The sequence below is a fragment of the Caenorhabditis elegans genome, chromosome III (assembly GCF_000002985.6).
Source record: "Caenorhabditis elegans chromosome III".
NCBI classification, from domain to species: Eukaryota; Metazoa; Nematoda; class Chromadorea; order Rhabditida; family Rhabditidae; genus Caenorhabditis; species Caenorhabditis elegans.
Genome location: NC_003281.10, coordinates 4,407,379 through 4,434,491, shown reverse-complemented (window position 1 = coordinate 4,434,491; position 27,113 = coordinate 4,407,379). Strand labels below are relative to the sequence as shown.

The 27,113-nt window shown below is 36.9% G+C and overlaps 10 protein-coding genes and 5 non-coding genes across 17 annotated transcripts; 8 read left to right on the top strand and 7 right to left on the bottom strand.

Moving 5' to 3' along the window:
• Positions 1-147: 147 nt before the first annotated feature.
• On the top strand, positions 148-4,877 carry C28A5.1 (Ig-like domain-containing protein; the record flags this gene model as incomplete). Its single annotated transcript, NM_065500.7, has 18 exons — positions 148-201; positions 251-388; positions 434-499; positions 547-849; positions 899-1,074; positions 1,122-1,242; positions 1,289-1,486; positions 1,591-1,802; positions 1,849-1,951; positions 1,998-2,134; positions 2,185-2,988; positions 3,041-3,280; positions 3,327-3,405; positions 3,530-3,775; positions 3,828-3,911; positions 3,961-4,457; positions 4,506-4,677; positions 4,727-4,877. The coding sequence occupies 18 exons, from the start codon at positions 148-150 to the stop codon at positions 4,766-4,768; spliced, it is 3,672 nt and encodes a 1,223-aa protein (NP_497901.1). The 3' UTR covers positions 4,769-4,877.
• Positions 4,878-4,989: 112 nt separating this feature from the next.
• Positions 4,990-10,785, top strand: C28A5.6 (Protein kinase domain-containing protein). Its single transcript, NM_065499.5, has 15 exons — positions 4,990-5,058; positions 5,110-5,429; positions 5,585-6,069; positions 6,459-6,817; positions 7,661-7,771; positions 7,819-7,947; positions 7,999-8,093; positions 8,139-8,207; positions 8,258-8,419; positions 8,820-8,934; positions 8,979-9,069; positions 9,117-9,215; positions 9,265-9,830; positions 10,124-10,451; positions 10,498-10,785. Exons 1-15 carry the CDS (start codon positions 4,993-4,995, stop codon positions 10,695-10,697), a joined length of 3,195 nt encoding a protein of 1,064 aa, NP_497900.2. The 5' UTR covers positions 4,990-4,992; the 3' UTR covers positions 10,698-10,785.
• C28A5.t3 lies at positions 5,468-5,539 on the top strand. Its single transcript has one exon. It is a non-coding gene; the product is annotated as a tRNA-Ala (tRNA).
• C28A5.10 lies at positions 5,468-5,560 on the bottom strand. Its single transcript, NR_052242.1, has one exon. It is a non-coding gene; the product is annotated as an Unclassified non-coding RNA C28A5.10 (non-coding RNA).
• C28A5.7 lies at positions 7,537-7,638 on the top strand. The gene has a single exon (NR_002637.1). It is a non-coding gene; the product is annotated as a small nuclear RNA C28A5.7 (small nuclear RNA).
• On the bottom strand, positions 7,537-7,642 carry C28A5.9. Its single transcript, NR_052241.1, has one exon. It is a non-coding gene; the product is annotated as an Unclassified non-coding RNA C28A5.9 (non-coding RNA).
• A 331-nt stretch (positions 10,786-11,116) lies between the features above and the next one.
• cku-80 lies at positions 11,117-14,644 on the bottom strand (the record flags this gene model as incomplete). Of its 3 annotated transcripts, NM_001322514.4 has the most annotated exons (13): positions 11,117-11,324; positions 11,378-11,510; positions 11,563-11,981; positions 12,035-12,120; positions 12,166-12,226; positions 12,279-12,594; positions 13,040-13,170; positions 13,216-13,450; positions 13,501-13,573; positions 13,896-13,979; positions 14,026-14,203; positions 14,253-14,448; positions 14,496-14,644. In NM_001322514.4, the coding sequence occupies 13 exons, from the start codon at positions 14,634-14,636 to the stop codon at positions 11,236-11,238; spliced, it is 2,142 nt and encodes a 713-aa protein (NP_001309438.1). The 3 variants fall into 3 exon arrangements, with proteins under 3 accessions (NP_001309438.1, NP_001309599.1, NP_001309600.1); NM_001322520.3 differs by lacking the exons at positions 13,040-13,170; positions 13,216-13,450; positions 13,501-13,573; ... (2 more) ...; positions 14,253-14,448; positions 14,496-14,644 and having other exon boundaries at positions 11,236-11,324; positions 12,279-12,489; NM_001322524.3 differs by lacking the exons at positions 12,166-12,226; positions 12,279-12,594; positions 13,040-13,170; ... (4 more) ...; positions 14,253-14,448; positions 14,496-14,644 and having other exon boundaries at positions 11,236-11,324; positions 12,035-12,077.
• Positions 14,645-15,324: 680 nt separating this feature from the next.
• Positions 15,325-16,149, top strand: R07E5.7 (vacuolar ATPase assembly integral membrane protein VMA21). Its single transcript, NM_065497.4, has 3 exons — positions 15,325-15,431; positions 15,478-15,792; positions 15,839-16,149. Exons 1-3 carry the CDS (start codon positions 15,326-15,328, stop codon positions 15,991-15,993), a joined length of 576 nt encoding a protein of 191 aa, NP_497898.1. The 5' UTR covers position 15,325; the 3' UTR covers positions 15,994-16,149.
• A 286-nt stretch (positions 16,150-16,435) lies between these two features.
• R07E5.19 (Vacuolar ATPase assembly integral membrane protein VMA21 homolog) lies at positions 16,436-16,987 on the top strand. Its single transcript, NM_001384073.2, has 2 exons — positions 16,436-16,605; positions 16,680-16,987. The coding sequence occupies exons 1-2, from the start codon at positions 16,440-16,442 to the stop codon at positions 16,820-16,822; spliced, it is 309 nt and encodes a 102-aa protein (NP_001370233.1). The 5' UTR covers positions 16,436-16,439; the 3' UTR covers positions 16,823-16,987.
• pdcd-2 (MYND-type domain-containing protein) lies at positions 16,680-18,971 on the top strand. The gene is made up of 5 exons (NM_065495.10): positions 16,680-16,849; positions 17,053-17,204; positions 17,463-17,782; positions 18,175-18,469; positions 18,520-18,971. Exons 1-5 carry the CDS (start codon positions 16,831-16,833, stop codon positions 18,892-18,894), a joined length of 1,161 nt encoding a protein of 386 aa, NP_497896.1. The 5' UTR covers positions 16,680-16,830; the 3' UTR covers positions 18,895-18,971.
• Positions 18,972-19,256: 285 nt separating this feature from the next.
• R07E5.11 (Intraflagellar transport protein 46 homolog) lies at positions 19,257-19,764 on the top strand. The gene is made up of 2 exons (NM_065494.2): positions 19,257-19,388; positions 19,434-19,764. Exons 1-2 carry the CDS (start codon positions 19,266-19,268, stop codon positions 19,650-19,652), a joined length of 342 nt encoding a protein of 113 aa, NP_497895.1. The 5' UTR covers positions 19,257-19,265; the 3' UTR covers positions 19,653-19,764.
• Positions 19,744-21,035, bottom strand: mpc-1 (putative mitochondrial pyruvate carrier 1; the record flags this gene model as incomplete). Its single annotated transcript, NM_065493.3, has 3 exons — positions 19,744-19,981; positions 20,030-20,176; positions 20,895-21,035. 3 exons carry the CDS (start codon positions 21,033-21,035, stop codon positions 19,856-19,858), a joined length of 414 nt encoding a protein of 137 aa, NP_497894.2. The 3' UTR covers positions 19,744-19,855.
• On the bottom strand, positions 20,206-20,307 carry R07E5.16. Its single transcript, NR_002646.1, has one exon. It is a non-coding gene; the product is annotated as a small nuclear RNA R07E5.16 (small nuclear RNA).
• Positions 21,036-22,284: 1,249 nt separating the features above from the next.
• gpch-1 (G patch domain-containing protein 1 homolog) lies at positions 22,285-25,941 on the bottom strand. Its single transcript, NM_065492.6, has 5 exons — positions 25,870-25,941; positions 25,358-25,825; positions 24,225-24,756; positions 23,482-24,009; positions 22,285-23,230 (listed from the first exon to the last, which is right to left on the bottom strand). The coding sequence occupies exons 1-5, from the start codon at positions 25,925-25,927 to the stop codon at positions 22,378-22,380; spliced, it is 2,439 nt and encodes an 812-aa protein (NP_497893.1). The 5' UTR covers positions 25,928-25,941; the 3' UTR covers positions 22,285-22,377.
• A 116-nt stretch (positions 25,942-26,057) lies between these two features.
• prdx-3 (putative peroxiredoxin prdx-3) lies at positions 26,058-27,048 on the bottom strand (the record flags this gene model as incomplete). Its single annotated transcript, NM_065491.6, has 3 exons — positions 26,058-26,233; positions 26,412-26,843; positions 26,890-27,048. The coding sequence occupies 3 exons, from the start codon at positions 27,046-27,048 to the stop codon at positions 26,144-26,146; spliced, it is 681 nt and encodes a 226-aa protein (NP_497892.1). The 3' UTR covers positions 26,058-26,143.
• Positions 27,049-27,113: the final 65 nt, after the last annotated feature.

Here is a 27,113-nt window from a genome sequence, read left to right as displayed (position 1 = left end):
AATTTCGTTCTTTTTTGTTAAGAAAATAGCGAAATTGAGATATATTTTACTTGAAAATTATTCCAGACGATTTTTGACTTCTTTGAAACATTTTTAATTCAGATTTACGAGTTTCTGTGACTTGCCGATGATTATCACCACAAAACAATGCATTTTTATAAATACGGTGTTTTGATTAATCAGCTCAGCGATTCGTTTGAGGTATTTTCTTTAATTATTTTTAATTAGTTCGTAAAATCATTATTTTCAGTGGAGAGTCGCATTCTTGGATGGATCTGTCAGTGATCATTGTTGCATCACCGTTCCTTCGGAAAAGTTTAACTTTCCGCCGACTCCAGGAGCAACTGTTAAAGCCAAATTTGAACACGCGAACAGCTTTTTGCCATCGGTATCATATTAATTATGAGTAACTTTCTCAATTTAAAATGTTCAGCTTGTCGCACAATGTGGCAGTTTTGAATGGTTTCGTGATGTAACGGTGGTGAATTCCAAAGTTGTGGTATGAAAATCGAATTATTTTACCATTTTACAATCAACTTGTTTCAGATCTTCGCTATTGTGCACTTCTCAAATGAATGTCTAGAAAGAGATCCATTTAAAATAAATGGAATGGATTACAGCATTATCGAGAACGAGAATACGGACTTTCAAAAGATTGTACTTCCAACTCGTGTGCTTCAAACCTCAATCACAAGTAGATCAAATTTGCAAAACACCGACACTCCTTTTATTTATCGAATCGGCGTATGCTGGGAGCCAATAAGTTTTGAAAACGGCGTGACTGTCAATTGGAGATATTATGCTGATTTTCCAATTACTCCCATTTTCGAGCTCTACTACAGAGAAACCGTACGTTGAGCTAAGAGCCTTAAAGCAAAATATACAACCGATTTTTCAGACTTTGCCTTATATCGCCGAGTCAATGGTATATGGAGTTTTGGAAGGAGTCGTTATCGCTGAAAATGATCACGGAGCACTTTTTTGGACACCGAAAATGGGATGCGCCATTTTACCAAGCACGTCTCTTGACACTCCAATGCCTTCCCTCGGAAGTGTTCATGTGATTCTCGTAAAGTGAGTAATTGGTAAGTATGTTAATATCATAAAATCATTTTCTTCAGACGATGTATCCCCGAAAATTCGTTTGGTTTCTCTTGCTCATACGAGTTACTCTCCAGTTTTCGTTCAACGGAATGGCCGAATCTGAAAGTCATCACTGATCAGATCACCAGAAAAGTATACGTGAGTTACCCAGCATTCGTTTCGTCAAACAATTGAAATATTTCAGATTGAAGCGAATGCAAGCTGCCGCAGTATGATGGAGAATCAAGACTTTCCAAGTATGAATGTTCCACATATCGGGAAAGTGTTCAGAGGTTTACAACAGTACCGTGATAAACTTTCTGCCGGTCATCTCTACGATTTTCGAATGGAATTTCAGAAAGAAGAAGGCTCCTTCGTGCCAACGATTGTGGATCTATGCCTGGTACATACTTTGAAAAAATAATATAAAGGACTCCAAGATAAATGAAAGCAACTAAATCTTGATACTGCTCCTTGTTGTGTGATTTTTAATTGCTTTAATTTCAGGAAGAGGACGAGATGGTTGATTGTCGAGTCGTCTACATTTCCAATGAAACGAGCACTTATTTTGCAGTTCTGGATCCGTCAAGTAACTCGTTTGATCGCTTCAAACAGAGCATCGATTACATTGCAATCCCATTCCGAGTATTGTTTTGTGCTAATGGTGTACATGTGAAGAATGAGGAATTGTTACTGAATTCGTACAAGGTCAGAGTTAGGTAAGGTAAAAACTGAGATATCCATTATTAATAATTGAATTTCCAGAGTTCCGAGAAACCGTCACGACGTTGTGAATGCCATTCACGTTGAACACGTTATTCAAAGTCCAAAAGATCCAGCATATTTTATAACGAATGGCTCCGTATGGGTATGGAATATTATTCAACTTTTAATAACAACATTTTTCTTTTCAGCTTCGAACTACGGTTAAATTTCAAAACGCCTCCAGATACGAGCTTCTCTGTCCTCTCCTCGAGCAGAAGATTATCGATGTGAATGGTGTCACTGCAGCGATGTCTCTGACACAAGAATTCACGGTCCACGCTCAATTGTTAGTAATTTTTATTTGAATTATCTGTGAGATAATTATTTTTCTTTCAGCGTTTTGATGGAGAGAAACGTTCCTGTTTTTGTTGTTCGGCAACTGGCTTCAACTGTTCGTGAGCATCCGAGAACGACGAATTACCCATCCAGAAGTCTCAATTTGTCTTACGAAGTTTCCGGAGCTTTGGCAAGAACCAATCCAAACGGTCAATTATCAGCTGCTGATAATAACATTGTCTTAATTAACGATTCCATCAGTTTGGATCACAATCTGCCCGACACCGGAGAATATCCAACAATTCTGAACGAGTCATCATTCGAAAGACAGCTCTTGTTCGACAATCAAAGTATCGCGGATAGTGCTTCAACTTCCGGAGATTTCATTTTAACGGAATCAGTTTATGAATCATCCAGTGCTGCTTCAACTTGTACAGTCATCGACAGAAACGACGCGAGATTTTCTGCGTTAAATGATGACTCCAATATTCTCATCTCCGAATCCTGGCTTGATTCGACAAATCAGCATTCAGAAACAACTATGGATACTCCTGAGATCATAACTGAGTCTTTCTACGAATCCACTCATGATCAAGCTTCTAGTCGTGCATCAACTGTGGACAGACTAGCTTCAGATGTTGATAAAATTAGCATTGGTCGTCCTGATTATTCACCTCCACCAAGACGTCGAATATTCGGATACAGTACTCCCGGTGATAGAGTAAGACCGAGAAACAGTTATGGCTCGAGTTCCAGTGGATCATTAAACGGACGCCCAAAACGTCGTGCTCCATATGGATTCAGGCAGATCAGGAATATCACGCCGCATAATGTGCTACTGAGAGATATTATCTATAATAATATGTAAGTTCAAAATCGTTATAAATTTTCGTGTCTTGATTATTCATATTTTCAGAAACAATCGAAAAATGTTTGTTGAACAGAATAAAAATGCCATTCTCAAATGCTGGAATCGTTTACCGCTGGCGCAAGTGACACGAACAACGAAACTTTCAGTTACAGTAATCGCCGTCGAAAGCATTAAATTTCCACCATCGTTTGATGAGACTTGCATCAAAGGACTCGTACGTTTCGTTGCTCTTGGTGTTGGTGTTGATATTAACCTCAGAAACATGTCTATCGTCGTTCCGATCGGGTATTTTCAACCTTAAATGTGCCAAACTAATGCCAAAGAATTTCAGAGGAAAGTTCAATAATTTGCCAAAGTCGTTCCAGTTGGGAGAAACGTACAGAGTTTATCATTTTTCATCCAAAGTTGATGTAAGTTTGCTTCCTTGACTGACTAACTTACTTAGTCACTAGTAGACTAATCATTTCGAATGTTTTCATAAAATTTTAAATCGAAAGAAGTTTTTTTATTTTATATTGTTTTCCCGTGTTTCAGCGCATTTGTCGGCTCGGCGGATTCTCTTTTGGTCTGAAAGGAGGAATGCGAAACGAGGAACCACCTGATCGGAATAATTGGTTTTCCGACCCCCAAACTGTAAATGGTCGCGACGGACAAAGTTATTTGCGATGCACTGTAAATGCAGAAAGACCAGCGAATGCAGAAATCGAGAGTGACTTTTTTGAATTGTGGTCTACCACAGCTCTTCCTGGTTTCATTATTGTGGAAAAAGTACCACAATTGGTGAGTTTTTTTATTGTTATGAAGTTTTTGTTTCATTTAAATTACATTTTAGATGAAACATTTGAACGAAGAACTACTTGATCCAGATGTGCATTCTCGGTTTACCTATTCTTGTGTTATTGAGCCGCTGGCTGGAGTGAGTTTTATTTTTTTTCTTTTTCGCGAACATTTACATTTTCCTTCAGGGTCCAGTGGAAGCATCAATTCTTAAGGATTTGAAGTACGATGAGGAGTTTTGCATCTTCTGGAGACTTGTCGTAGAGTTCTCCGATACTGTTCCATTGCCCAGATTGATTATAAAATCTAAAATCTATGTGCCACCGCCACCTGTCGTCCCGGTTTATGTTACCCCATTCACTGTAAACGACTTTGGATGCTGGGAAACACATCGTATCAATTCGATTCTGCATCAGGCGAGAATTGACAGACTTCGTGCTGCAGGCCATATGAGAGTCAAAATGCTTGATGGACCAGATATGAAACCAGAAATCGAAATCCGAAAAGTCGATGTGAATACGAGACGAGAGAAAATGTTCACAGCGTTTGATGCACTTCTGGAGAAGTTGCCACAACTTCACAGCGAAGGAATTCTCGAATACGTCCTGGAGGATGATTTGCGAGAAAAGATCGAATATTTGTTGCCAATGACCGATGATAATCATAAATTCCAGTTCAGAGCAAGGTAATAACGAAATATCGTTTATCAAATTGTTCATGATTTTTTTTCCAGAAACGACTCGCTTACAATTGGTCTGAACTACCTCACGGATATGCTGACCAAAGGGAAAGTATATAAGATGTTGTACGAGAAACAAGAATATGTTCCTCTGCTTAAGGTGTTGTCAGATTGCATCGGTCTCAATACAACTTATATCAAAAAAACTGATGCAGTGACCATGATGGTTAGTTTGTAAATTTAAGTACTATTCACACACAATTATCTATTTTCAGCTGCAATTCATGTACCGAAACGAGCTACACACGTATATGTGAGAGATCGACATAATTTTCATACACGTTCTCTATTTTTATCCGCTCCCAATTTTCAAAAAATTTGGTGTATTATTTTGTTCCAATTATAATAAAATTATCTACGCTTAAACTGTTTTATTTCTTACTTGACATTCCCTTTAATTTCAAAGTTCAATAATTTAAACTTTCACGTCCTTAGGCCTAACACTTCTTCTTGTATAGTTTTAATTTATTTCTTGATTAGAATGGATTTTCCTTTCGAATATGTGGAACGAGCGATCACTTATCCAAGTTTTGATAGGAAGACAGTTGTAAGTTTATTGATTTTCTCATTTTAAGAGAGAATACTGAAAATGTTTCAGTGTAAAGCAGCTCTAAATAAAAGAAAAAAGAAAACGGATTTAAAAGGTCCAAAATGTTTGGAATCTGAGGAAGATGAGTTGGATGGTGATTTGCCTGAAATAGTTATTGATGAAAAGGAAAAAGCTTTGCTGAAAGAAATTCAAAAATTCGAATTGGAAGTTAAAAAAGGAACAACAAATAAATATTCATCATCATCAGAGTTTTCTTCTTCAAATTCGGATGCTTGTGATTCAGATGGTGAAACTTCGGATACTGATGCTGTTGAAGCTATGTTCAAAAATGAAAATGATGCTACAGATATTGCCTGGAAACGATTGAAGTGGGTTTTTATCGACACTGAGAACCGAGCCCGTCCGTCGGGGTATAGCTCAGTGGTAGAGCGCTCCCTTAGCATGGGAGAGGGCTGGGGTTCAATTCCCCATACCTCCAGAATCTTTTTATTCTTTTTTTGTAGCTGTAAATACCAATTTACAGAATAATGCGCCAATGTTGTTGTTCGGGGTCGGATTGTTTTTCGGACAAGGATCTCGATGCAGTATCAGCGTCGTCGTCTTCCCATCTTATTTCCGAAGAGGATGGCGAGGTCGGAGAGAAGAAGGAATCTGAACAGCCAACGGATATGGTAGAGCCATCATCTGCACCAACTACTGAAGAGACAGAGACGGAGAATGAAGAGGAAGATGATAAAGAGAAGACTGATAAAGAGAAATTAGACGCAGAGAAAGAGAAAGCATTGGCTGAAAAACGTCTTGAAAGAGAGCAAAAACTTTATAAAGATTTGAAATCTTCGTCTGATGACACGTCATCATCTATTGATGATAAAATGAATTTTGACGATGAGATTGAATATTTGGAAGAGATGTTGGATAACATAGAGAAACAGAAAGACAGAAAAGGGTCGAAAGATGAAACTGAAGACACTGATGCTACGGGAGATGAAGAGGATAGCATGTTTGAAGGTATTAAAGGAATTTCAAAAGATGCGTAATAGTTATTATGAAAAAAGGTCTCAGAGCGCGCGAACATGCATTCATGAATTAAACTTTTGTGTATGTGCCTTTAAAGTTTCGGTAGGCAATTGATGTGATGAAACATTGTATTTTCAGTTTTTTCGACGGAAACATTGAAAAGTAAATATATGGGTTTTCTTTCTAAAATTCTTAATTTGTTTGGTTTTTTTTCTCAGTGAACAATCGAGATCTATACATGAATTTTCTACAGTACTCTTAAAGGCACGTATGCAAAATCCCTTTGGATATATGCAAGGAGCGCGCCGAGACATTTTGCATAAATACACATTCTTTGAGACTGATAGAAGAAAAAAAAAATTCCAAAATTAATTTTCCAGAAGTCAAGTCGGCGTCCAACAAGTCGGGAGCCGAAAAATCGTCAGCCGAGCAAACAAGCAATGCAGGCGTTGAGACATCTTTCAGTCAATCATACTCTTCAACAACTGATACATCATCTGCAATGCTTGATTCTGAATCAATTATCATTACGTCTTCGGATCCAGATGCAGACAATGCAGATCTTGATCGAAATATTGAAAAGTTCAATTGGGATTCTGATGATCTCTATAGGTCGACTGATACCGATTCAGAAGTCGAGAATTTGCTGGATTATTTGAGCACAGCGATGAACATTTCTGATAAAGTTTTCTCGGAGTTTATGGTAGTTGGTGAAGAAACTACGCCATTGTTGAAAGAGGTATTTGTTTTCTCTCGGTATCACTAAAAATACTGAAAATGTCATTCTTTCATTCCTTATCTTATACTATATCTTTTACCTTATCTTATACTACCCAGACGCTGAATTTTGCGATTTTTTAACCGATAATACAGTACCCCGGTATCGACACGATCTTATTTTGATTAAGGAAATGGGTTTGCGCCTTTAAAGATTACTGTAGTCCCCTTTTTTCGTCACCTTGAAAGTTATTTTTTAACTGAATTAAAATATAAAATACACGAATTTCTGAGAAAACGTCAGAAAAAATTCCACAAAAAACGAAAGGTTGATAACTACAGTACTCCATAAAGGCGCGCACACTCTTCTGTGTTCATTAAAATCGTTTCGAGACCGCATTCGAATTTTTCTCATATGTTTTCTTTATATTTTCATTGAGAATTATTATTTGAAAAACGAAGAAAACTTTCAAAATTCAATTTAAAAAAGCTACCGTATCATCTTAAAGGCGCACGCTCATTTTCTTCACTCTAATTCAAAAGATTTTCAAGTCTACTTTGAAATATTTCAAGTATTTTCGAACTCCTTTTCCAATTTTGAATAACTCTAAACATTTTAAGAGTTCTTGCAAGAGCTCCACCCTTAATGGTATGCAAAACATAGAGGATGACAAAACCCGCAAGACGTCTGCCGCCTCTTGTGTCCCCCCTATATAAACACCTCCTATTGCGAGATGTCTCGTTCTTCCGAGAACATATACTAAAATTGGAACAATACAGAGAAGATTAGCATGGCCCCTGCGCAAGGATGACACGCAAATTCGTGAAGCGTTCCAAATTTTTTGTGAAATTTTTCGTGTTTCAGAAATTGAAGACTTTCCAACTTCCTATGCCGCGTTTTCTGAAAAATACCAAATACGAAATGATGGAAGAACTGGATCCTGATGGTCCCATAAGTGAAGCTTTAGGCAATAATGTTTGTTCTAGAAGTAGTTTTTCAAAGTTTTCATCAACTATTTTCAGCCTGAAAGCAACTCATCGACATCCAATCAATTTTGGCTCGTTCAAAATATCAAATCGGGTTGTATGTGCTCTGCAAAGCTTGTCAGCCGAAAGAATCCAGAACATTTGCAATTGCAAAAGAATTTAGATGTAATTTCATTTATAGTATCACAGAAAGTAACTAGATAACTTTGTTTCCAGAAAGAACGCAAGATTCTCTATGATTTGCTCCCAGAGCTCTCGAATCCATCGCATATTGCCCGTCTTGTTGATATTGGATATGATGACGATTTTAAGTAAAAAAAAATTAATATCTCTGGTCCCTTCAGTTTGGTTTTCAGATTCCTAATTTTCGAGGATTTTGGAATGGATTTGCTGACGCTTTTTGATGAGTTTGGAGCTGTTTTGAAGTGAGTTTCACTGGATATCAATATTCGAATGTTTAAATAAAAACTTTCAGCCCTACCACAATGTTTCTTATCAGTTATTTCACTTTCAATGCAATTAAAGAACTTCATTCATTCGATATTGTTCATTTGGATATTCGACCATCTTCATTCAGTGTCAATCAGCATCCATTCAATATTAAGATCACTGATTATTCAAGATGCATGACGAGAAAGTAGGTTTTTGCCAGACGGACACGCCTTATGCTTGCGTGTGTGCCTAACTCATGTTTCACTCATACCTGCCTCATGCTACGTTGCCTACCTATGTGCCTATTGAAAGCTTACCTTCTTAGTTCTTGCCTGCGTATCTACCTCGCACCTGCCCGCCTGCGTACCTACATCGTCCCTACGTGCCTACTTAATACTTACTTTCATTCTCACCTAAGCGCCTACGTACGTGCCTATCTTTTACCTACCGATGATGTGCCAACTGTCTACCTACATGTCTGCCTGTCTATGGGTTACTGTATTTCACACACATTTTTGATAATATTTAGTTTGTGGTGAGAGCTGTTACTGTACTTTTACGCAATGTGAAGTCGTGGCGAGACCCAAACTCTCTGCTTTTTATAGACCAGAAATGAAAGTTCCTGACGATGCTCGACCCGATTCGTTTTCTCCGAGAGTTTTCCACCAAAAAGATGCACAATTTGATGAATTTGTGGACTTTGAGGCATGGGTTTACACGGTAGGAAATCATTATGAATCCAGATTACAACGAAAATTTTGTAGATGCTATTTCTGTGCACTGCCGAGAAGCTTCCATGGTTCGGAGATGCAGAGAATATGTTCAAACTGAAAGAAGTATTTTTCAATGATCCATGTGAGAGCTAATGTTTGACAATCTGCCAATAATTGTTTATTTTTCAGTGAATTATCTCTATGATGGTTGTGCTGATTTTGTTCCACTGGTTGCTTGTTTCATAGCCAATAAAAAGTTGACCTATGAAACTTTCATGGAGAAAATGAGTAAGTGTCAGCTTAGTATTTTTTTTATTATTTAATGTTTTTATTTCAGATCTGATATTTTCGGTGGATGTTATGCAATATTCTGACAAAGAACAACCAAGACTTTACACAATGAAAGAACTCGAAGAAGTCAAGAAAACTAGAAGAGCTCCAGATTTCTACACGAATAATGCGATTGATCTAGTAGAAGGTCATTGGCATGCAGCTGATGAATCGGATCACGATAATTTGAAGGCATCGGATGAGGAGAATGAACAGAAAAGTGCAGCAGCAAGAAAATCAAAGAGTGAGAAGAAGAAGGATTCTTGTGAGAGGTCAAGCGCTGAAACATCTTCTTGCACCGAACAGACCTCTTCGCCAATGTCAGAAGCTAGTTCATCTGATGGGAGAAAGAAACCGAAGAAGGCTGGGAAATCAGCTGAGAGAAAGGAAAAATCCGCAGAAAGGAATCCGTCGAGTGAAAAGGATGATGATGGTGCAACGGAGGCGATGATTGGTGTCGAAAGACGTTCAACTCCTTCCGATGTTGTCAAGAATAAAAAAGGTCGAGCGAAAGGTGATCCGGAGAAACAGAAGCAGGATAGAAAGGAGAACAAAACTGAAGAAGAGAAGAGTGTAAGTATTATGGATCCATCTCGAGACGTAAATAGAGAATGCCGCAGTTTGAAAGCAAAGTGCGTGCAATTGCGCTCCACGACAATATGAAACTATTTATTGGCGGCAAATCCGGAAATTCAAATTTTTAGTAGAAAATTTTAATTTACGTTTTTGACGCCAATACCTAACGATATATAAATTCCGGTGAGCAGAGTTTTCATTGGAGCGCAATCGTACCAACTTTGATTTCAAAACTATAGTTTCTGCGTCGCGATAATATAAACGAGTCTTTGAAAATTTATAATTTTCAGAAATTATCTGAACCACCGAAGCCGAAGCCGGGAAGAGGAAAAAAGGTCAGCCGCGGACTGATCACCCGCGAGTTTTTGTTGGGAATGAGACATGATTTTACTGGTACACAGTCGGCAATGACAGGCTCATATGATTCTACGTCTGCCACATCGTTATCCACGTGGACTTCGTCTACGTGTGCAACTGATGAAGGAGAAGAGAAGAGGAAGTTCAAATGGAGTCTGAAGTCTGAAGAGGATTCTGAAGTTGAGTTTTTCGAAGACTTGGATCAAGAGGAAAGAGAACATTTTAGAAACTATGAGAATCTAGTTGCTCTTTCTGTTAAAGGTATTTTTTATTATTATTGTAATTGTTGGTCATACTCTTGTTATAGATGAAGTGGCCCTCTCGTCTGGATCTGAAGTCGAACCACTCTCTGATATTGATTCTGAGGAGAATCTGGCAATTATTAAAAGACTTGAGAAACGAGAGATGGAAATCGGTTGGGAAGTGTCAAGTGAGCGGGAGAAGACAACCGGCGATAGAAGCCCAGATGATCAACTCGATAAACTGGAAGCATACGAGAAGAAGTGAAAAAAGGAGAAAGATTAAAACTTCCATCGGAACTTGATCTATTACTTGAAATTGAAGATTTGAATAAACTGAACTTGTTTCTTAAATTTGTGAATACCTGAGTCGTCATTTTAGTGGCACAAACTCCGTCAAAGATAGTAGGCAGGCACATTGGCTAGATGTAGGCGATAAACTAGGCATTGAAACCTGTGGGAGGTGCATAGGTATACCTATAGGCATGCATTATGCACACAAGTCGGTAGACATTAAGATCGATGTTTGAGTACTTCTCTGTTATTGTTACCAGTCTGCCTACCGATACACTTGGGTACATCACATTTTCGCCTACCTACGAGCCTACATCTTGCTTTTCCCTACTTTTTCCTCTCACTGTACGTACTAAATAAAAAAAATGCTGACTTTCACATTAAAAAGCGTTCTTTGGGTGATCACCATGATACGGTAGTATGATTTTATTTTCATTTCAGTTCATTCACAGCTTTAAAATGATTGTAGTTAGTTATTTGAGATACATTGCCATAAAATAAAATAAAAATGCTCAATCTTCTTCCCAGAATTCGGCAGCATTGGCGACGGAGACTTCTGACATGCTGACTTCGGAAGAATCAATTGGATTGCATGATTTTTCTGAAATTTGTTGAATGAGGAATGGCAGAAAAGTGGACATGAAATGGTAGTACCTTCAGAAAGAACTTCAGCAAATGGTTCAAAGTCTTCTTCGTCTTTCAACTTCTTGAGAAGTTCATTGAACTCGTCACATTTTGAGTTTTCAACGAAAACTGAGCGAATAACATTCAATTCATTGACGAGAAGCTGTAAATTTAAAATTTAAAGTTTTATTTTGAAAATCTATTTTTGAAAATACCGTAAAGAACTCAGTAACTGCTCCATTTGGTTGAAATTTGCAAGTATTTGAAATCATTTCAAGAATTTTCGAGCAAACACGACTAGCTCCGCCATCTTCCATGATATCCATTTGAACTTCTTCTTTTCTCGTCAATTTCTTTGCATTTGGTTTTTTCTTTTTCTTTTGACTTGCACCATCATCTACCTCATCTGGTTGTGTCATATTCTGTTTTTTCTCCGTCCATTCGGATATCATTGTCTGCAGATCTTCAGGCTCTACCGTAACCCGTTCTCGTTTGGTTTTCTGAATTGGTTGCAGATTGAATTCGCGGCCAAGCTTCTGGAAAATCTCCGGATGTTCTGCTTCGACTCTGCGTTTCGGTGCCATTATTTGATCGAGAATTTGATTGGTTCGATTGGAATGATTTTCGAAGGTATCTGAAATGACAATAATATTATTTCATTTAAACCGAATTCACAAGAATATGTACCGTTTGGATGTAGAACTAAACTTTTGAGAAAATGGCATTGCATCTGCAATTTTGGATCACTCATTCCACCTTCGACCAGTGAAGAGCTGAAAACAATTTTTTATTGGACAATATTTTTCTGAAATTCAAACATTTCATCTTCTTGTAATTGCATACAATCGATAAGGTCATCTACAGCGGAGAGTTGAGCTACTGAAATTTAATTAGTTTTTTGTTAAATTCAAAAGTCTGAATGAATATATACCAGTAGGCTTATTCAAATCTTCATCTTCCTCGTCAAATGAGAATTTCGGGAATTTCAATGTTCTCATATCATCGGAAAATGGTAATTTCACTGATCTTAGATAGAAAACGCCAGTTTCTTCATCTTGATGTGGTAGAAGAGCAATGAGTTGCACATGAGATTTTGCATGGAATGTGTATCGACAAATGGCAGCGACTCGAAGTGAAAGCATTGCTTCGATGAGGGATACGGTAGCTTTGGTGGCACCTGATTTTGGTGAATTGAGAGCAGGAAGTACTGTTTTCGCGCTGGCATCGAGGAGATATGAGTCGAGAATCTAGAAATAATTATTACAATTATGAGATGCGAAATTTTGCGATTTATGAATGGCTATCTTTCTTTTGTTGTGATTTTGAACCAAAAAGTAAAAAAAACGTTATTTTTTTTTCAAAAATGCTAATTTTAGAAGAGAGGTAAGACACCGATTTTTTCGGAGAAATTTGTTTTTGGTCGGAATTATTATTGTGACAACTGGATCTGAAATGAGATTTTTTTGGTAAAATTTCGTGATTAGTTTTTCGGTTTTTTTCTCAAAAAAATGACCATGATTTGTCTATTTTAAAATACAAATTTCAAAATATCGTGTTATAACTGTGAAAAATCGATGAAATTTCAACGGAAACGAAATTTTGAAATTACAGTACTCTTTAAAGGCGCACACCCTTTTTTCGTCGCCTCTAATTTAACATTCTCCGTCGTTGCGAGACCATGTCATATCTTACATTTGCTCTTTTCGTGAACTGTATCAGTTTTAGCACTCCACCAGTCTGTCCCTCGTTGAAATTATGATCATTGTATTTTTCTTTAAGATATTCTGGGTCCATCATGATAACCGATTTTCCGAAATTGTAGCCTGACGCATTAATAATAGATTTTAAAAAATTTAGAATTTCACTACCATGCATAGTTTTTATATTTTCAACGGGTTTAAAGTTTTTCTGAAATTTCGGTTTCTCTTCCAGAACCGGCGATTTGAATTCATCTTTCGGAGCAACTTCGTCAGTTTCCACGTGCATTTGTTCCAATCGAACCATTTCATTTCCTTCGGAATCTGCATTTTTGAACTTGAGTAGTGCTGTAGATTTTTCAGATTTTAGAGCAAAAATCACCGGGAGATGGATTCCAGGAGCAATCTGAACGTTATTTTTATTGTATTAGATTAGATTTCTTCAAAAACTCTTACATCCCACATTTTATTGTATTTTCTCTCGGATTTCTGACGAGCCTGGAAGGTGGAGAGCATCTTTGCGACGTTTCTGGAAATTGTAATTATGATGATATTACTCCAGGCGCGAAATGTTATAGTATTTGCGCCGAAAATACGGTAGCCGGTCTTGACACGACAATTATTGTTAGATACAAACAAGCGTGTTCCTTTAAAGGGTACTGTTATTTTAAATTTTCGTTGTTGTGGAATTTTTAAAGATTTCTCAAATAATATTTATGTGTTTTTAAAAACCATTATTTCAGTTTTTTTTAACGAAAAATTATGGAAAATCGATGAACATTTCGCAAAAAGCGTGTCTAGATTCCGTATTTTTGGCGCAAAAATCGCCAATTTTATTTTTAAAAACTCACTGAAAAGTATATGTTCTTCCTTCTAATGTTTCTGCCAATTCTGCAACTCGAGAAGCAGGATATTCTGGATTTTCATCGATTCCACTGGAATAAGTATTTTTTTTTCAACGCTAAAATGGAAAAATCTTACATTATCATCAAATCTGCATTACTTTCACTAACGGCTTCAACTAAAAGATCGAAATTTTCTTGTCGAATGTTCTCGTTTAATCCATTTGTCAGTACAATCAACGTGATTCCTGATGGATTCGGATACGATTCGATTTGATCTTTTAGCACTGCGACGGCTCCCAGAACACCTTTGAAAACTGAAAAAAATAAATAGGATTTTTGAATTTGTCTTGGATATTCTCTCACAATTTGGATCTATCATTTCTGTATTTTGCTGCAATTCCTTTGTGATAAACTTTAAATGATCAAAGCTGGCTGGTGTAAACTTTTCATTTTGACACTGGACTCCATTAAATGTTTGACCGCCAACTTCTGTTTTGTATTCTTTCGGATCCAAATTGTAGGCCATCACTGAGAAGAGCTCGGGATCTTTGGAAAATAGCTGAAAACAATTTTTTCTTTGAAAGTTTTCTCGAATTTTAGTATCACTTTTCTCGAAACAATCCAATCTGCAGCATTGATCGCATTTTCAAATGCACTTTTTCCAGTTTCAGTGTCTTTCACAGACATATTGGATCCTGCGTCGATAAGGATTACGGTAATCCCGGGAGATACCTTTTTAGGCGGCATTCCTGTAACTTAATTTAAATTGGTGATGTTGAGAAGTTCATATGGAAATATTGCGAAACATGTGAATAAATAATGCGTGCGTTTTTCAAGACTGGCGCGGGTTTTGTACGCAAACACCAACTTTTTGCTGCAGCGAAAAATGAATTTTAAAACATTAAAATTAGAATATTAAAAGAAGATCATTTTAGATACTGCTGGAATATAGCTTTTATCGTTTTTTTTTTCAAATAAAATAAACCAAAACTGATTTTTAAACATTAAAAACCGCTCCCACAAATTCACGAACGTTCGTTCGAACCTCGCGCCGATTATTTTGCGCGTCGAATCTGGTGCACGCGGACAGTTCACCGTCACGCAAAAGTGCACACTCTCAGAGATTGATCACATTTTTCGGTCATTCGTTGTTTTTCGTGAAAATCAAAGTTTAAAAGGGATGTTTCGGGAATTTTTTGTTTGATTTTAAACATAAATTAAACGGTTCTTTCCGAAGTTGAAAGTTCTTCGGTTTTCCGATAACTTCCTCCTTTTCTTGCTTATTTTCAGTGTTGTGTTTGTGTTAAACGTTTTCCTCGTTGCCCGATTTGGTCTTTCGTAATTCTATTTTCTCTGTCAATAACTGACGTTAAATTACACGCTCTATATTTTCATGCGCTCTTCTGGTTCCTCGGTTGTATTTAAATCTTTCCAGAATGAGCGATACTCCAGAACAGGAGCAAGACTTCGAGCTGATCGACGGAGCTGAACGAAAATCCAGCACTTCAGATAGTTTTGAAGCTGTTGATGAAAAGAAAAATGGTATTTTACAAATATATGTTTTTTGTTTAGTGAATTAATAGTTTAGGTAGTCAATCTGTCAGTGAAAACGAGGATGACAATGCTGACAAATCGGCGAAAGAGGAAGATGATGAAGTTGAAGAGGAGATGAAGCTTCCATTCGTTGATCAGTCAATTAAAGACGACGCAAATCGGCCGAAAGAGAAAGACGGTGAGGACCTAGTAGAAGAGGCACTGAAAGCACCGATTCGACCCGATCAAGAACAATTCTACACAGCAGAGCATTCGAATAGAGCTATAACTCTGCTCATCGCATTTTCTGCAATGATGTTCACACTTCCACTGCTTGTTATGGCAAGCTTGTATTATTGGGTATTCATCGGTAAGTGGACTTTTCCAGAATCAATTTTATAGATAATTTGTTTCAGACCACTTCCATTTACCACCAGCAGAAGCCATGCTTTATGCCGGAGTATGTGCTGCCTTGGTCGTAATTCTCATTGCTGCCGCTTTCTGTTATATTGCATGGAAAGAAGAGAAAGACGCCGAAGACAAACTCAGAGCAGAGAAAAAGAAAGAATAGCGTGGCTGTGTATTATCTTCTTCAAAAATTCCTCCTGAACATTCACTTCCCGTTTGGACCTCGTTTACTTATTTGTGATCACTTCGACCCGTTCTATTTATATTAGTGCCTCTGGCTAGATGCTTTTGTACATAACGAATAAATTTTTTTTGTTATATTTTTTCCTTACTAATTGAATTTTTCTCTCTGAAGCGTAGTTTTCGCTTTACTATATTTTAATTTGAAATTGTCAAATTTTGTATCTCTTGATTTCCTTTACTTTTGGCGCCGCTGGATTCAACTCGGGATATCCGGGATTTTTTTTAATTAAAAAAAAACAAATTTTCGGTAAGATTCTCCCAGAAACCTTGGTATGAACCTATTCTCCCCTTAATAATCTTATTTTTTATTCCAATAATAATTATTTGATTTTAAACCCATGGATATACCGAGTTGTTTGCAGCGAAATGACCACTTCCTCTTCATCCGAACCATCAACAATGGCAACTCTGTTCCCGAACTTTCGTGATCAGGAAGTCCAATCCGCTGTCAAGAACCTTCTCACGTATAGTCTTGTGATTCTCATCGTTCCTCTTGCTTCTATGTTCCTCTTGAAACAATTCTTTTTCGAAGGTACAGAGCTTGTTCTACCGATTATTTTTAATTTTTGAAAAATGAATAAAATTCCATTTTCTCTCCTATTTCAGGGCTCCTGGGTGTCAGTGCAAACGACGCTTTGACCTATTCTGCGATCATTGCTGTCGTCCTCGTCCACGTGGTTTTGGGTATCTGGCTCTTCGCTGCTACCAAACAAGAAGATCGCAAGAAGCGTGAAAACAAGCAAGACTAGAAGACACAATGCAAACCGACATTCATGGTTCTCGGCAATTTTTTCTGTTTCACTTTCCCCAATCAATAATGCCTTATTTCTTGTATATTGATCAATCGAAATATTTAAATTTAAATTCTTTGACAAATTTCTTCAAGTCGGACTTAACCAATAAATTTAAGAAAATACACACTAAGTCTCCTGCCCGTTCTCTTTATCTTGTTTGCAGCATGAAAATAGCTCGTTTTCAGATGAACCAGTAAACTTGGGATTCGGAGTTCAATTCGAGCCAGATGATCTGTATCGTCTACGTTCGCAATTTCTTCCACTCGGAAAAATAGGAGGAAAACCGTCATGGTTGAATCCAAAAAATCTTCCAAAATCCGCAGATTTGTTGTGCAACGTAGGTTTTTTATAACAGAACTTTGAAACTGACCTAATTTTAGCTAAATCTTCAATTTTGCCAACTTTTCCGTATTGCAGCGTTCAGAAATTAATTTTATTTGATCATTGTTTTATTTTACTACAAAAATATGGAAAATAAAACAGCAATACGGAAATATTTGCAAAATTAAAAATTTTAGCTGAAATTATAATTTTTTCAAAATTAGCAACAAAAAACTTCCTACAACCGTCCACCAAATAATTTCCCAAATTTAAGGTCTGCGAGAAACCACTGTGTTTCCTGATGCAAGTATCAGCAAATGGAGGTATAAATGATCCTCCACACGCTTTTCATCGTTCTCTATTTCTCTTCGTTTGCCGTAATCCATCCTGCTCTCGTACAAATGATGCCGCAAATCTGAAAGCCTTCCGATGCCAACTTCCACGTGCCAATGATTATTATTCATTTGATGGACCAATGGATCCTGATTTGGATGGAGATGTTGCTGATCCACGTGCACCGGCTGATGGACCCGGATTGTGTCGAATCTGTGGATGTTCCGCTGCGAAAAAATGTGCCAAGTGCCAAGTGGCGAGGTGAGAGAAGTTACCCATACGAAAAATGTTGCGTCCAGAATAAAAAATTCTCCGTTAAATGCAAAAAGGCGTGTGCCTACTCTAATTAGTACTCTAATTAGGCTTATAATTCCAAAATTTTCTTGCTGCGGAATTTTTATTGACTTTTAATATTTCTTCTCTCGAATATAATTATTTTGTTAAAGTTTAAAAAAATTAATACAAATATCTTCGGAAAACTTTGGAAAATCTATGAAAATTCAGCAAATTTATAATTACAGTACCCCTTAAAGGCGCTCACATTTTTGTGCATTTAACAAAAATTTGTCGTATCGAGACCAGTTACAGTATTTCTGGCCGGAAAGACGAAATTCTGGTAAATTTTGTTCACACCTTATATGTCACAATTTCAGATATTGCTCTCAAGCTCATCAAGTCATCGACTGGCCTGCTCACAAGCTCGAATGTGCTAAAGCGGCAACAGATGGCTCCATAACGGATGAACCGAAAAATCCAAGAAATGCGTTTTGTTTCAAAGAATTCGGTGTAGAAATTGATCAGGAATATATGCCAGCAAATCTGTTTGACGGACTTAGTGATGATGAAGGCGATGAGGAAGAGGAAGAAGGAAATGATGAGGATGAGACTGAAGAGGAGAAGAAAGCAAGAATCAGAGAATTTGAGAAATTTGTCAAGGAGAACAAAGGGGTTAGTTTGACGCCGGAAAAAACAATTAAATTTCTCAATTCCTTTTTCAGAAAAACGCTGACATGACAAAGGAAGATTTGGATGAAGCCACCGCCGAGCAACCAAAAGATATCGATTTTGATAAATTCAACCGTCTTGTCAATTTGCAACCCGATCAGATTATTAGATACAAGAGATACGGACAGCCACTCCGTGCAACTGGCCTTTCTGAATTGCCAGAAGTTGTGGAACCATGTGAACTTTGTGGAGCTCCTCGTCGTTTCGAAATGCAGCTTATGCCACATCTCTTGTCGCTCATCGATGTAGATGCTATTGGTCAATCTATCGACTGGGCTTCCGTGTACGTGTACACTTGCTCCGCGAGTTGCCAGATCGCTGATGATGGTTATGCGAAGGAATTTGTCGCCAAGCAAGATTTCCTTTAATTTTTTTCCTCGTTATTTCTCTTGTTCGCAATTTGTTGTTTTTCTTGTTTGTGTTGTTCTAATAAATTTTGCATTTTTTTAAATGTTTATTATTAAAAAGATTGGTGAGAAACGCCGGTTATGTATCTGAAAATTGTAATTTTTCAAAAATGGAATCAGCTTAAATGAATTATTTTTTGCAGTATTTCGATAACTAAACTCGATAAAATGAAAGAAAATAGAATTTGATTTGAAAATCACGAAATTTCGCCGCACGGTTAGATTTTTAACTATTTTTCATCAATTTTTCAATTTTCCTCGATTTTATCGAGTTTACTTATGAAAATCTTCAAACAAGACTTGAAGAAATTCGTATTTTACAGCTTATTTCAATGGAAAAAGATGCTCAAGCAGGTGAACCAGAAGAAGAAGAAGTCGATGATGAGCTGTCAAGTACAGACTTGTACGAAGATTCTATGGCTGAAGTGACATTGAATGAGACACGCGGAGGACATGTTAGTTGGAATCGTCCACTGTACTCGCATAAAAAAATGTTTTAGGACTCTGATCCATTCGATCGAAGTGGTGAATATGATGAAGACGTCGATCTTGCCGCACCTCCTCCAATCACTCCGGATATTCCAGAAATCCCTGCAGATGTGCTGATTTCGCTGAAAAATCGTGCAGAAGGAACTGCCATCGATCTCAAAAATCTCAAAAATCCATTTGACGATTCTCAAAAAGTGGATGAATCCGAAGTTGAAGCTCCATTAAAATAATGATTCTCCCTGTGAATGTTGACATCTAGTCGAGTCGCTAGTTACGGTTTTCTTCGAACACCTATTTTTGCTTTACATTTTCAGTTCATATCATAAATTTATTTTTATTTAACTTATTCTTTCTAAAATTCCCTAGAAATTCGAAAAAAGGATACCATAAAAAGAGCGAAACCCGCTAAAAATTATATATTTAATCAAATTGCTCAATGTGCCTTGCTGATCACTTCCGCATCGTGTTCGTGCTCCAAAACCTCCTTTTTCATCATCAATTTATGGTGGACGGGATCTTCAACGTAGTGCAGATAGTTGTGGTTCACAAATCGACCGAGCTGAAAAAATTAAAAATTATCAACTGGAGCTGCTGTTATGGAGTATACCTGAGCTCCTTGAGCACTGAAGTTGGCAAAATGGCAAGCGAAGAGCAAAAGATTTCGTGGTTGAACGTGCCACGCGAATCTCATGAAAACACTCGAGTAGATCAGAAGAGCTGACGTCATTGGTCCACTGATCATGTCAGGATTTTTCTGCAAAAAAAATTATAGAAAATTTCACAAAAAATTTGGAACGCTTCACGAATTTGCGTGTCATCCTTGCGCAGGGGCCATGCTAATCTTCTCTGTATTGTTCCAATTTTAGTATATGTTCTCGGAAGAACAAGACATCTCGCAATAGGAGGTGTTTATATAGGGGGGACACAAGAGGCGGCAGACATCTCGTGAGTTTGACAGAGTAGTATAAAGAGTGTGTGTGAGAGGGTGTAGGCATTTCATAACATATTTTTTGTGGAATAATTTTGGAAAAAAGGTGTTTTTTTAATAATAGCTTTTATAAGAGTTTCTCAAAAATTGCATGCTTTTTTTGAAAAGGTTGACAAATTATAGTAGTACTAAAGTTGCTATTTTCAGGTCTCAGCAGAAAATTCACAACTAAAAATAAAATTTGCAAAACAGAGTGTGCGCCTTTAAGGTGTACAGTTTTTTATTCCTTTATTGCTAGTTTTTTTTGTTAAATTTTTGGGAAAATATATTTTATTTCATGTGAAAAAAATTGATTAACCTGCAAAATTTAGAAAAGCAAGAAAACATAATTACGACTACTGTTCTTTTTAAAGGCACACACATTTTCAGCACTTATTAAAAAAACCAAATCTGGCTATGGATTAAAAGCGCTTTTCAATTTTTAAACACCCAATACAAAAGTAACGTTTTTTCACCCTAACTTGTCTCTAAAAAATGCAGTTACCTTCAAATCTCCAAGAGCAGCCAACGGAAGTCCCCAGTTAGCCACTGGTCCCCAAAAATGAGTTGACAAGAAGTAATGCTTCCATTCGGCGGTGGAATGTTGCTTGAAATATGTCGTCACTTTTGATATAACTCGAGACATCTGGAAATATGAATTTTTAGGTTTTAAGCTTTTTAAAAATATGTTCGAAAATGTTCATTTCGCTGAAATCGCGTGAGAAATCAAGAAAAAACGTCCGATATATATTTGGGTTTGATAAGGAACAAAAAGTGATAAGCAATCAAATCAGTATTTTTGTTCAATGATGATAAAATAAGGAAAACCCTCTGTAGAGAATTAGAGAAAAATGGATGAGAGAACGAAAATAAATAATTGTTTTTGTCAGTGGCTAAAAGATGATATTGATCTTTTTGGTTCCATTAGAAGGTTTAATTTTGATTTTTCAGAAATTGTCTTTAGGTTTTAAATTCAAAAAAAAATTGAAGCATGGCCGTTAAATTATGAGACTTTTGCTCCAAAAATACTATACCGGGTCTCGACACGACTAATTTCTGTTGAATGAATCGGCTTTTCATAGCTTTTCGATAAAAATATGTTTTCAAATTAAAAATTGAGGTAAAACAATAAAAACAGAAAAATTCGAAGAAATAATGAGATCTCATTATTTGTTGGATTTGAGAAAACAATGAAACATTTTTTAAAACTCAAAAAACAAAAGTTTGAGAATACAGTACTCTTTAAAGGCGCACACCTAATCCCACTCAACAAAATCTTCGTGGCAAGACAACGTGTCGATTTACGAAGCTCGTGTACTCCTCGAGGAAAACTGTGTGCATTAATTTATCGCGGATAGCTTTGTTTTTAGCCAATAAACTTGATTTTTAACCATTTTCGCTAATTGTTTTATGTATAAAACATTAATTTACCAATTTATCCCACATTTATAGTATTTCATGTAAAAAACCAATGCGTTTACTGCTGAAAACTACAAAAAAACTAGAAATTGTAGTTTTTCAGCATTAAAATTTGTTGGGTTTTTTTTCTAATTAATTTTTCTAATTTTTCAAATTAAAAAAGGTTTTTCAAATGCAATTCAAAAAATGTTTCTAAAGGTGCCGGTTAATATTTGCAGACTGAAAAAATGGAAAACAAATTGTACTAATTTTTAACAGAGAAAGCATCTGAAAAACTAAAATCTTTGAAAAATTGAAATTGAAAACTCATTTCTGCTCGAAAAATGTGACCTCAGTGCACGAGTTCGCAGGAACCAAACCTCACAATCCTTGAGAGAATAGAAAGCGAGAGAAATAGAGAACGAGAGATGCAGACAATTTAACTGGGGACAAATAGCCACACGGGAGGAGAAGGATAGTTCAGACATCACTTTGAGAAATTTTATGTTTCATTTTTACAAGTCGAAACCATAGTAATATATGATAATAAATAAATAAATAAAAAAAATTAACAAAATGTTTAATTCAGATTATTTCTTCTCCTCCCATCCATCGGAATTATCACCGGAATCGTCGGCACTAGACGAAGAATGTTTCCTCTTTGTCTTCTTTTCTTTCTTGCTCTTTTTTGATTTTTTCGATTTCTTCTTCTTTTCCTTCTCCTTCTTATCCTTTTTCTTTTTCTTCATATTCTTTTCTAAAAGTTTCAGTACTTCCGTTTTTGAAAGAACTGGTTTTGAAGATGGAGGAAGAGCTGGACCAAATGAAGATGCAGAAGTTTCATCAATAATCTGAATATCATCATCTTCCTGTTGCTTTGAAACTCTCAGCAAATCCCTATTTTCTAATTCTTTTAATTCTTTTTCCACTCGTTTTCTGTTCTCCTCCTCTTTCTTCTCAACTATTTCCCTTCTTCTTTTCAAATCCTCTTCTCTTTTTTTCAGAATCTCTTGCCGTTCCTTCTCTTCAGCTTCTTCATCTTCACTATTACTCTCATCTGAGTCTGCACCGTCTCCATCTCCAAAAATGAAATCAAAAAACGATTTTGGAGCTTTGTCTACCTTCTGATTGTTAGGCTCGGCTTCATTTTCCTCTTCTTCATCAGAATCCTTATCATCATATTCTTTCTCATCGTCATCATCTGATTGATTTCTTTTTTTCTCTTCTGCTCCTCTCTGAGCTCTCGATTTCAGAAGTCGCTCCCTCATTTCAATTTCATTTGCAGTGTTCGGAAGTCCCAACGTTGCCGAGACTCCACCAATATCTGCTAATCGATCTTTCCGCTTCCAATCAGTCTTCTGAAGAGCTGGAACTCCGACAGTGTCTGATCCAGGATATGGATGGGGAACATTGAATCGTTTAGCGAGAAGATTGTCAGGATACCTGAAAATTTAAAAATTTCTACATTTTTCAAAGGGACTAAATGGCTAAAACTAGCCCTAAACAAAAAAATTTCATAATAAGAATTCTCAGAAAATTTCTAAAAAAAGAGCCAAATATTGTAAAATCCGAATATTCGTCATCTTGATCTTGTTGCAGCACATACATTTTTTTGCCTTTTTTCGAAATTGTTTTTTGAGAAATCTCATTATGAAATTCGGTCGTTTTAGATGATTCTCAATTTAGAAACATACCAATCAAAGCTTTGCCTCGTTTTTTCTCCAAACATTTCCATTTTCACAGCGGCTAATTTATCCTCATCCTTCGTTCCAACTTTCAAATCACCGCCAGCTTCTTTCACAAATTTCGAAGCCATCATTTCATGAATCGGCGCTGCTATGGCAGTTTTTGCAAGTGGCTGAGCCCTGGATTGTACTTCTGGAAGCATTCCCCGTTCGTCAGATGTCAATTTTGACTCGAATTCTTTCTTTTCCCACTCCCACTCCCAGACAGTCAGATCAGTGGGCTGAGGGTACGGTAGACCACGTCGAATATAATGAAGAAACTCTTTAAATCGAGCTTGTCGCATAGGCTCATCAGGGAATTCAATTCGATTCCGTTGTCGTCGATCCCGATCTTCTTCTGCTTCACCACCACCACGCTCATTATCACGTTTTTCGACTTCATTTGCCTTGATATCCCATCGACTTCTTCGTTCTGTCGGTTTTTTGGAACTTTTGCCTCCAATTTCAAGTGCATTCACGCGATCTTCACCAAGGAATCTGAAATAAATAAAGTTCAACAAAAATATTCTAAAATTGACCGAAATTTAATGATGAGAATGGCCAAAAAAATGTTCCAAATAATTTTCAGGTCAAAATTCTCGGAAAAAGCTGAATCGATTTACGTTTTAAAAACCCGTAAACTCAAACTTTAGCAAATTTCGGAAAACAAAAAAAAGCGAAAAAATATGAATTATTGTTAATTTAAATCATACTTTGCTCTTTGCTCCGCATTCATATGTTTTACATCATTCTTCATCATTTGTGGAAGTTTCGAGATATCCATTGGAATCGGACGATGATCGCCTCGAAAATTCGGCGGAACTCTTGGAGGAGCATAGAATTTTCTTGGATTAAGCCTCTTTGGCTGTAATTCAAATGCAGTAACCAATTTCTGTGTTTTCAAATTACTCTCTTCTGATGCTCCAGCTACATCCAATGAAAAATCAAATTGCGAGAGATCATAATTCGAATAAACACTTTCATCTTCTTCTTCAAATGCTCCAACTCCGAATGCTTGTCCTTTTATTCCTTTGCTATTTTTCTTTCCGGATTTCAAAGCCAAAGTTGTTCTACCGTATGACTCATTAAGTACAGTAGTCTTACGAAGACCTTGATATCCTATTCCATGAGTTCCAGTTAATGGGGTCAGTTGTTTGACAAGAGCATCTTCATTCGAAAATTCGTACGCTGGAGCCACCTTTGAAGCTTGCTCGCGGTCGAATTGGGCTTCCGACGACTCGCCGCCTGGAAAAATTAATTTTTTTTGAAGGAATTGATTATTTGGTTAAAGGAGGATTAATCGATAAAAATCTTGGTTTCTTGGACTCAAAATGGCCCAAAAAGACCGAATTTTAGCACGAGAATCTTCAAAACTAATTTTTTTTATTGAAAACACAAACCGAATTTTGCCAAAGCGTCTGGGAATCGATATTTATCTAATTTTTTTTTGGGAATTTAGGTACATTTGGACCAGATTTGATCTCTAAATGTTCTTAAATCCACGAAAAAACGCTAGACGAACAACTTTGAAACACAGAAAAAACAACCCAAAAAAATTCCGGCACGGAAAAGTTGACGAAATTTGTTAAATACCGCCATAAAACATTTTTGAAAAGTTTCGGTGAGGACTCCGCTGTAAAAAATTCAAAATCGCCTCAAATCCATCCTGAAAAACCACAAAGAAAACACGAAAAAATTGCCAAAGAACGAAAAATCGCACTCCTACAAACGAGATTTTTCTTCTTTTTTTGCGATGTTTCCCTTTTTCCATTATGGATTTTAAGAATTTCAGACTAATTTAAACTTTTTTTGATAACTCCTCCTTCAATTAGATATGCTCTCGAACCTCTCTTCTGTTTCTGTTTAACATTTGCCAATCCGATGCCTCGTCCTTCTCTCCATCCCATTGATCGGAGCATCCGTACTCCTATCGAATTACTAACAGGCTTCACAACATCCTCAAACATCTGAGTTATCGTTGAAATACTTGTCGTATCCCGTTCCCAAGCCATTTTCCTTTTCTGTCCAGCTCCTTCACCAAATGCCGCAGTCTGTTTTATCGATCGATTCCCTATTCCATATTCTCCAAGATCTTCTGCATCCATAAAATCTTCAGCTCTTTGTTTTATTTGTTCTCCACGTTCATTCCGAGATGATGAGAACACTTGAGGAACCCATCCTTGCTTTGATCCAACTGTATTCCAATAACCAGCTGAAAATCCTCCAGTGAAGGCTCCATGGAATCTCCGTTTTCCTTTTTCATCTGTTGCTATCTCTTCGTGGATTTGAGTTGGCTTTTTTGATACAGAGCTTCCTGAAATTATTTATTTTTTTCCTGAAAACTGTAAAATTGCAGACCTTCTTCGTCATCATCTTCGAATTCCTGACCATATGCTGCTAATTTTTTCCTGTTCATTTATTTAGAAAAATCTGAAATGAAATTCACATTTTTTTCCAAAACTTTTTAGGAAACAAAAATCAATATTTTAATGGATTTTTCTGAAACCGTATATTTTCCAAAATTAATTTCAAAAAACTCGAGCTGAATGACACCTATTTATTTAAACCGACAAACTAAATCATCAATATGATAAATACAAAGAATAAAAATAATTGTTCTGTTTCTGTGTGATCACTTGTTGACCTTGTTGAAGTATTCCTTGCTGGTAGCGACTCCTGGCTTGATGGTTGGAGAATCCTCATGCCAATCAGCTGGGCAAACCTGAAAAATTAATTTTTTATTCGTCGAAATTTGTTTTAATGGACTAAAACTAGCCCGAAACGACCGATTTCCTTTTCAACAAAAATTTAAATATTTTTATGGCGGGCCAAAGTTTCGGAAAAAAAACATTGCATTTTTTTTGCTAGAAATTAAATTTTTTGTAAATTTCAAAATTCACCTCTCCGTGCTTATCAGAGAATTGGAATGCCTTGAGCACTCTCAAAGTCTCATCAACAGATCTTCCAACTGGAAGATCGTTACAAGTAGTGTGACGGACAGTTCCAGATGGATCAATGAGGAAAAGTCCACGGTATGAGAGTCCGGATTCCTTGTCGAGCACACCGAACGAGTCGGCGATCTTCTTGTTGAAATCAGCGAGCAAAGGGATGTCCATATCACCGAGTCCTCCGTCCTTGCGTGGAGTGTTAACCCAGGCCAAGTGAGAGAAGTGAGAATCACACGAGCACGCGACAACTTCAGCTCCAAGAGAACGGAACTCGTTTGCACGATCTCCGTATGCGATGATTTCAGTTGGGCATACAAAGGTGAAGTCAAGTGGATAGAAGAACATGACGAGCCATTTTCCTTTGTAGTCTTGATCAGAAATCACCTGGAATTAATTTTTGAAAAAAATATATATATTTGTTATTTTTAACCTTGAAGTCTCCATCAACGACAGCAGTTCCTTTGAAAGCTGGGACAGTATTTTTTGGTCCAAGTGGACGAAGTGACAAAAGAGCACGAGATGTGCTCAACTGGCGGGTGGCAACAGTAGGAACCGTGCGGCAAAGAGCTCGAACAGCAGAAGAAAACATCTGCAAAACTCAGATATTCAGAAATCTTTTTTTCCAGAATTTGATCTACGAAACAATTGAAGATA